General features: G+C 39.0%; 1 protein-coding gene across 2 annotated transcripts in view; it reads left to right on the top strand.

The window, feature by feature from the left end:
* Positions 1–4,433, top strand: part of cpne1 (copine I) — a 28,929-nt gene extending 24,496 nt beyond the window's left edge. For both annotated transcript variants that reach the window (XM_053316523.1, XM_053316522.1), the window contains exons 8-16: positions 1–3; positions 272–358; positions 1,266–1,325; positions 1,583–1,716; positions 1,863–1,917; positions 2,031–2,085; positions 2,846–2,979; positions 3,104–3,340; positions 4,305–4,433. The exon at positions 1–3 is cut by the window's left edge and continues 93 nt beyond it. In XM_053316523.1, coding sequence (XP_053172498.1) covers positions 1–3; positions 272–358; positions 1,266–1,325; positions 1,583–1,716; positions 1,863–1,917; positions 2,031–2,085; positions 2,846–2,979; positions 3,104–3,340; positions 4,305–4,424 — 885 coding nt within the window. In that variant the 3' untranslated portion in view covers positions 4,425–4,433. The remainder of the gene's footprint in view (positions 4–271; positions 359–1,265; positions 1,326–1,582; positions 1,717–1,862; positions 1,918–2,030; positions 2,086–2,845; positions 2,980–3,103; positions 3,341–4,304) is intronic.
* The last annotated feature ends 4,335 nt before the right edge of the window (positions 4,434–8,768 follow it).

Raw genomic sequence — 8,768 nt, 5'->3', positions numbered from 1 at the left:
AGGGTGAGATAAGATAAGCTATTCCTTCATTAGTCCCACAGTGCAGCAAAGTGGACAGTGAAATAGAATAGAAGAGCAGCAATAAGAAAAAGAATAATGAACAATAAATAATAAGTATGAAAAACAATAAGAACAATAATAGTCAAAAATATATAATAAAAATAACTGTGACATTTTTGAATAGTAATATTGGTATTGAGTGGTAATATACCATTTTAATGTCTATCAGCTGATCAGAGGTCATTAAACTTCAGGATCTGTTGTCTTCCAGACTGAGTTTGACTGCGTCCACGCTGAGAAACAGAAGAAGAAGAAGGGCTACAAGAACTCTGGAGTCGTCTGTGTGAAGAGCGCCAAGGTAAGGAGTACATTACCCAGAATTCTCCGCTGGTAGTTGCTGCCTTGTAATCTTTAAAGCTGTCAGGATCTGAAGAGATTACCCTTTGAGCTACACTTCAACCTTTACCATCTGTAACCTGAACCGAGCTGTGTGACTGGTGCAGCTTGCAGTCGCTGGTCAGGGCAGAAAAGGGACAGAGTGGAGTCATAAAACAGATCTAAAGAAAAGAAAACACCAGGAAGATTTGGATATTACACTTTACAAAGAGAAACAGAACAAAAATATATAATTTGGCTGAGCAGAATCAAATATCACAATATTTTTGAACAAATACCAAATACCTCAATATCGATATATTGTAGGGATGACTATCAGTGCTTTCACAAAATATTTACGCAATGAGAATTTTGATAAATAATGATCAGTAATGTGGATATAATGACTAAGTGGATAAAGGCAGATAATAGAACAGTCTGTTATGTTCAGAAAATTAAATTTTTACTGTAATGCAGCCTTTAAAAGCAGGAAAAGACACTTACTCCATATTACGATATTCAGAATCTTAGAAGATATCTATAAAATATCACGTTATCAAAATAATATTGATTTATTATTATTTGAGACACATTTGATATTGTAAATGCTATCAGTGCAAGATGTAGTCTTTACTACTCCTCCTATGTGTACTGTAGCTACATCAGTAAGTTTTAGTCAGTACAGGTTAACATGCAGAGTCTCTCAGGCTTCACTTGCACTGTAACTGCAACCTGAAGCAAATTTATATACTTTCTTCTGACATATGTGTGTGTATGTAACTTCAATGATTGTGTATAATATAATATACACATACACGCACAAGTGATGCTTTCATTTACACTGTGTCCTCTGTGTGTGTGTGTTTGTGTTTGTGTGTGTGTGTGTGCAGCTGATAACTCAGCACTCCTTCCTGGACTTTGTGATGGGCGGCTGCCAAATCAACTTCACAGTACGTCACATTTTGAACGCTACATTTTAATTCAGCAATAACATTCAAATACAAAGGGTTCAAATATTTACACAGATGCAAAATATTATATCTCAGTATAATAATCTCAGTTATTCATCATGACTTGTTAATGTATTCATTGAAAGCATAATATATACATTGGCCGATTAAACTAACAGTAATGTATTTAAATAAGGAATAAATGGATATTTGTTGGTAGGGTTTATTAATGAATGAATGTTGTGTGAATTGTGTAGGTGGGGATCGATTTCACCGGCTCGAACGGTGATCCTCGCTCACCCGAGTCTCTCCACTACATGAGCGCAGACGGGCGGAACCAGTACCTGAGTGCTCTGTGGTCTGTGGGTCAGGTGGTCCGGGACTATGATACGTTAGTAGAAACACACACACACACAAAACCCTAAACTCTACAGCTTCAGCTTTTAAACTCTGTCCATTGAATCCTCGTAGAGAGCAGACAAAGTGTTTAGATGTTTGTTTACAGTGTCCGTGATTACTTTGTGTGTCTTGTTTCAGTGATAAGTTCTTCCCAGCTTTCGGTTTCGGAGCCAAACTGCCTCCAGACTACAAGGTCAGCTCTCTATCCAAAGAAATCACAACACCGCTTTATTATCATTATTATTATTTTATTCATGTAATTTTATGCTTCAGGTTTACTGAGCTGTTGTGTTGTTGATCCTACAGGCTGCTAACCATGAGTTCGCCCTCAACTTCAACCCCTCTAACCCTCACTGCCAAGGTACAGACACACTTCTTTCCTGTCCTGTTTGATATTTAGTGAGGCCTCGGGTTTATCTAAGGGGTTCCAACCTCAGTGGTTTCCATCAATCAATCTATATTTGTATAGTGCCAAATCACAATAAAAGTAATCTCAAGGCACTTTTCACATAGAGAGAACATAATAACCAGTATTATAATAAGCAGTATTACGTTATTGGCCAAAAGTTATTGCATTATCAATTCAGGACTTTATTACGTTATTTGCTTATTACATTGAAACATTTGCATATTTTTTACATTATCATGTTATATCACGTTATTACGTTATATTCTGCTTCTACAGACTGTAAAATAATGACTATATCACTCTTTTTCCTTCTCGGTATGAACAAAGTTTGATTTTAAACACAGAAAATAATCTTAAAATGACATTGATTCAAATGTTCTGATGTTACTCTCTAATATCCATTATCTAATATCGGATTATGTGGTGTTATGTTAGGTTACACAGAACTTCATTTCCCTCCTTATATCTGCTTCAGGTTAAGTTTTGTCATGGAACAGGAGCTTTATGTCCGACATTTAATTGTAACATTCAGATGATTTTCTTCACTCAATCATCCCCCTGAATGTCACTCTGCTCTGGTCTGTTATCAACTGTCCATGTTCAGCCCTAATCTGATATCTTGTTTTCTATTACTACGTTTGCCTTGATTGTTTCAGCAAGGGTAAAGTATTTTAATCTGTGTCACGGTGCTTCCTCTCTGTGTCTCTCTCAGGTATCGAGGGGATAGTTGAAGCCTACAGGATGGTTTTGCCTCAGCTGAGACTCTCTGGACCGACAAACTTCTCTCCCATCATTAATCATGTCGCTTCCATCGCTGCCACCGCTGCACAGACCAGCAGCGCCTCTGTACGGAGACACACACACACACACACACACACACACACACACACACACACACACACACACACACACAAAACAAACAAAACAAAAACACACTCAGACTTTCATTTAAATCTGCGTCTCTCTGCAGCAATACTACGTCCTCCTCATCCTCACTGACGGTGAGATCACCGACTTCGACCAGACCCGAGACGCCATAGTTCGGGCATCGCGGCTGCCACTGTCAATCATCATCATTGGCGTGGGGCCAGCAGACTTTGAGGCCATGGAGCTTCTGGATGGAGACGACGGCGTGCTGAGGTCAACGACAGGGGAAGCTATTACCAGAGACATCGTCCAGTTCGTTCCATTCAGAAAGTTCCAAAATGTAAGGCTGTCCATATGTGTATATTTATAGCAGTGGTGCAATTTTTCAGTGTATAAAAATGTAAAATGCACCAACAGTATGACACAGTTGAAAGGCAGGCTGTACTAATGCAAAGCTTTGATGTGTGAGAGGAGGACAGTGTACCAGACAGAGCAGATCATGCACAGAGAAGCTTTATCTGAGTCTCTCTCTGTGTCGGACTTTTGGCTTCAGAGGAATTTACCAGAGTGCACAGACTGGTGGTGTGGATCCTTCATAATCCTAATGGCTCTGGTTCTGCATGTTCCCCTTCCTGTGTAAGCCCTGCAGAGTCAGGGAGCGTAAATCCAATGACACACCTCCCTCTATAAGGCTGTACAATCCTGAGTTTAGCAGTTCTCAGACCAGTCTGTAGCCAAGATTCACACCTAAAACAGACCAGTGTTAAAATAATGTTGAAGGTAGTGGTGAGACAATTAAAAATATGATTCAGGAAGTAAAGTTTGAGCAACAGATTTATGTGTTTAAATGCTCATGGACAAGATTTAACAACTTTGAAAAGTTATCATGGCAGCAGCTGTTTGATCCTTTATGTGGATGATCATGAGGTAAACAGTAGAAATGTGATGTTCATGTTACAAAATAATCCACCAGGAATATGATAAGCACTGTGTCCAAACGGGGCCTTAGGACGCTCTCCACAGCACCAGAGTAGAAGTAGACGGACCCTCAGGGAGAATTGAATTTCTTCTGATGGCCTTTCTCACCATGAAGTCTGGTTGTGTGTCAAATTTTCTGATTTATGGATTTATTTATGCTTGTGCCTCCTGGTGGTTGCCTGCTTGCTGTATGCCGTCAGTAGAGCATCAGAATAAAAGGGACACAGGATTTCTGGGAGGTCGGTTCAGGTTCGCTGCAGGACGAGACACAACAGCTGTCAAATCTCTCTGACTAACATCACATCTGTCTCTCTCTCTTATTTCAGGCTCCCGCGGCATCTCTGGCTCAGTCTGTCCTCGCTGAGGTTCCCAATCAGGTGGTGTCTTATTTCAAAATGAGAGGCCTTGAACCACTTAAGCCACAAGCTGCCGCTCCCAAATCCTAAACCCGCCCCACATACCCACTCCCCCCGCCTCCCACTTCCAGCCTCCCACCATCACCACATTCCAGGATCAGACCACGGCCCTCAGCTTTGGCCCAACCCACAAAATCAACCACTTTTCAAGGACCAACCTGGAATTTCAGCCAATCACAATGCAGCAGTCAGCTGTCAGCCAATCACAATGCAGCAATCAGCTGTTAGCCAATCACAATGCCAAGAGCAATCATTCCCATTTTTTTTGGTTAGCAGTTTTATAATCACGTTGTTTTCTCTGATTTTCCCTCTTCACTAAGTGGAATGATAATAATGCCATGTATATTATTGATTCCTCCTGCTGCTTCCACACTAACTATGCAGATCACGTGTTTACAGACGTGTTCAACAGCCACAGAGCCACACACACACACACACACACACACACACTCCATTGTGGTTGCCATAGTAACATAAGATCACTAACTTCCTGAGACCTGAAAATGATGTGTAGAAACAGTATTTGTAGAGAGAAGTTTTTCCATTCCCTTCAACACATTTCTATCAAAGGCTCAGCATCTGACTTTAAACATACCCAGACATTAAGCCAATGGTTTCCATGTTACCATGGTGACACTGCACCCAGGACCAGCTCTACATGAGTGTGTGTGGCTCTCCTTGCACTTTGCTCTTTTGACTAAAATGCTGGAAAATATATATTATGAATGTTATAGACGTTATCATAGCTTTACTACTATAGCCTTATAATACACTTTACTCTAGCCTTAATGTAGTTGTTAGTGTAGTCTGTGTGACTTCAACACTCAGCTGCTTCCAGACTCTTCTGTCATGACTCTCAGTGGTTTGTTGATGCAGCCATTTTGGCTCCCAGCTCAGAACTAATTTCTACCATTGTGTTGGGTTCAATCTCTGTTTCCTAAAATAAAGAAGACAGCCCTGTTTGACCTTTTTTAAAATACCAAAACTGATGACCCGTGACATTCATGTTTCATAAATGATGTTGGAGGCAGGACAAGTAGGCCATCATGTCATCATCAATTAATTTTTTCATCCTGTATCAAAGAGCTGCATGGCTGTAACGCAGACCTGAACAGACTTAATCTGTTAATATGAAATATGGTTGGCAGTGCCTGCAGTATCTGTCTGAACTCAGCTCGTCTCTGTTCAGTGATCACATAAAGTCCAAAAATGGATGCTGACTGTGTATGCATAAAAACGGCAGCACACAGACAGTCATACATTTCTCAGACAAATATATGACATACAAATTACAACATTTATGTCACTGCTGTGAGGATGTAGAATGTATCATTTGGGCTTCAGGGAACATATTTACTGATTGATCGCACTGTAGGAGATAAAACTTACACAAAGACAACAGCAAAAGACAAAATAAAGCAACAATCATGTAAGAAACATGAAATACAAAGTAAAGTAAAGTCAGGTTTACAGATGACAGTGTTGGTTCTAACATTAGAGGCTCAGAGCAAATTGTTGAATGAACCCTCTGACAAGAACACTTTTTATATGCGGGGAGTCAACATGGTCGCCTCAATAGTACAGTAATGATGCTGTGTTCAGGTCATGTGGAAGTTACCGTAAATATGTCCAGTATCTAAGTTAGACTTTATTCACCCTGCGCCTGAGTCAAAGATGCGTCCATTACAAGCACTTAATAAATTTATGAGGACTGTCTAGCAGGTGAAAATCTACGTCTGAACACACTTTTAGACTCACAGTTAAGAGCACTTGTCGTCACTATCTTGAGCTGACCAGTGATGTACGCACTTAGAAGTCGTAACCACGGTAACGCACCATCCCAAATGACCTGAAAACAGTGTCTTGCATTGCCAAGCAACAGCATCACACTGAGAGTCTGTCTGAACGTCTGCTCTGTGTACGTACCAAAGACTAATTCTTGATTGACACATGGCCTCACCACCACCAGAGGTCAGATAAACACTGCTACAGCAAAGCCACAGTGAATGTTGTCAAAAATCATTGCTGCCAACAATCTGCAGACACTTTAAATTGAGACCACTTTATAAAAATCACCTTACAAACATCTATTTTTGCTATAGAAATGATATGAATAAAATTGTCAGTTGTCAAAGATGTAATTTTGGGCTTTTTTTCAGGGTACATTTTTTCATAGTCATATCTGTGTTGCATATTATTTTTAATAGCTGAGGTTAGTTTTAACTTTATCAAAGAAGTTCAGGCTTCATATTTTGGGAACACTTTGTAATAAAATAATCTTTATAATATCATTTTTGTTGTTTACAAATACAATTGTAAAGTGCTCTCACGGTCTTATTCAGTGATTGGAGCCGTCTCAGGTTTAATTAACTGGTAACCATTTAAAATATCAGTGAAACATGAAGAAACTTGGACAAGAAACTAAAATACCAAACAACACCTGAACAAACTCTATGTCCTGGAAGACTGTGAGATGTGTTTGAAAGCTCTGAAGAAATCTAGTTGGGATGATTATGATTATTTTGTTGTATATTTTGAGTTGAAGCAGTGTTTTATGTTTGCCATCCATCTCTCGCCTGTTTGGTGCCAACAGTGTCAGCTGCTTCAGACTGTGTGATTTGTTGTTTTTCTGTCAAATTTGTTCCAGTTTTCTCTCCCAAGAAAACTGAAATCTGAGAAATATTAAATCTGAGGTTTGGAATTGAAGACTCTGGATTTGTCCAACGTTCAGGAGAATAATTAGTCATCTGTTTACTTCAGTGTTTCCCAACATTTTGGCCCCCTTAACAAAACCATTATAATGACCAGTTAAACTGAAGAAAGAATGTAATTTTGTTAATGTTTTATTTGAATACATTTTTAGAGGCTAAGAGAGGTAAAATTATGTAGTTGTTTACAAGAGGGGAAAAACAAGATAAAGTCTGAAAAATAGCTTGCTTTCCTCTTCTGTTAATCATCATGTCACTACCCCCAAACACTTCACAGGTCTCTATAGAAACCAATTTAACAATTAACACTTTCAGCTTCCTTATTTTAAACACAAACCTTTAAAATACAAAAAAACCTTACAAACTTTCTGAAATTCATTTAGACCATTTAGAAAGAAAAGCCTAGCAATCTCCTGATGAAGACCATGACATGCACTTGAAAGCACTAGAAAAAAGCTAATTAAATGGACCATGAGTTCAGCTTCACTTTCTCTTTGTTGTTGGAGCTCATGTGATCCTGATGCCAAACGACAGCATATTCCACTGATGGATGTTCGTCTCTTTACATTTATATCTCCGCCTTCTTCTTTGCTTGTTTTCTTCTTAGTTGCCAGAAACGTATTGTATCTGTGTTCTAGTTGAAGGGAATTTGTTGTCATATATGTGGTTTAAAGGTGCTTCGGAATTTAAGATTTCAGCCAAAATGTAATCTGGATATCATCTGGTTTAAGTTTAGCTGTGTGGTCACATGTTACTGTGATGTCATTGAGCGTGGGAGAAAATTTTGGCCAAATTTCCAAAAGCTGCTGTCACTCAGACCGTCAGGGATGACAATCTGCTGATTGAAAATGAGAAAAAAAATCTTGCCTTGATAAAGAACTACACCTCCCATAGTGCTTTGCTCCACATGTGCTTGAGCTTGCTGTAATGAAAGTTTAACCTCTTTCACGCCTGACTTAATTACTCAAACTGGTTGATCCACAGCATGAAGTGACCACCAGCTCCACTGCTCACTTAAACAGTTAACTACAATTAACTAACCAGTCAAACCATTATAACCAGTAACATCCTATGGTAACATCATGTCTGTATTAATGCTGCCTTAGAATTTAATAAAGAATCTTACCTATGGGCCGTACAAAGCTCTGATTGGCTCAGGGTTTTTTCTTTTCTAACCAGGGAAACACTCGTCAATGAGCACAACATCTGAACTGATTCAATAAAGATTCATTTAGACTTTCAGTACTTTAATTTGTCTTCTGTTATGTTGAATTAAAGTCAGGTTTTAACTGTAGTACAGACATTTCTACTGAAGTGAAGAAACTGATCCTATACTTAGCAACTTCATGTTTATGTAGTTATACACCCTTTTGGATACAAAAAGTAAGTTCCCATGACATAAATCATTACATTTTAGGGTTAAGACTTGTTTTTAAAGTGAAGTTTAAGTCTCCAGGAAATGAATTTAAGTCAATGTAAAATTCTCTGAAGTGTAGCCTAAGGAGGGAACTAGTTGAGCAACTCTATTTGCTTTCTCAAACATTAGACAGGACCTGCCCTAACAGACACACACTTAAAAAGGCCTTCCTGTACTGTAATGTACACACAAATACACACACACACTCTTACACACAGGTACCTCCCATCACCATGTTGGACAGAAAAC

Source organism: Scomber japonicus, chromosome 3 (assembly GCF_027409825.1).
Source record: "Scomber japonicus isolate fScoJap1 chromosome 3, fScoJap1.pri, whole genome shotgun sequence".
Classification (NCBI taxonomy): Eukaryota; Metazoa; Chordata; class Actinopteri; order Scombriformes; family Scombridae; genus Scomber; species Scomber japonicus.
The sequence above is the reverse complement of the archived record's forward strand: the minus strand, read 5'-3'. Positions and strand labels throughout refer to the sequence as shown.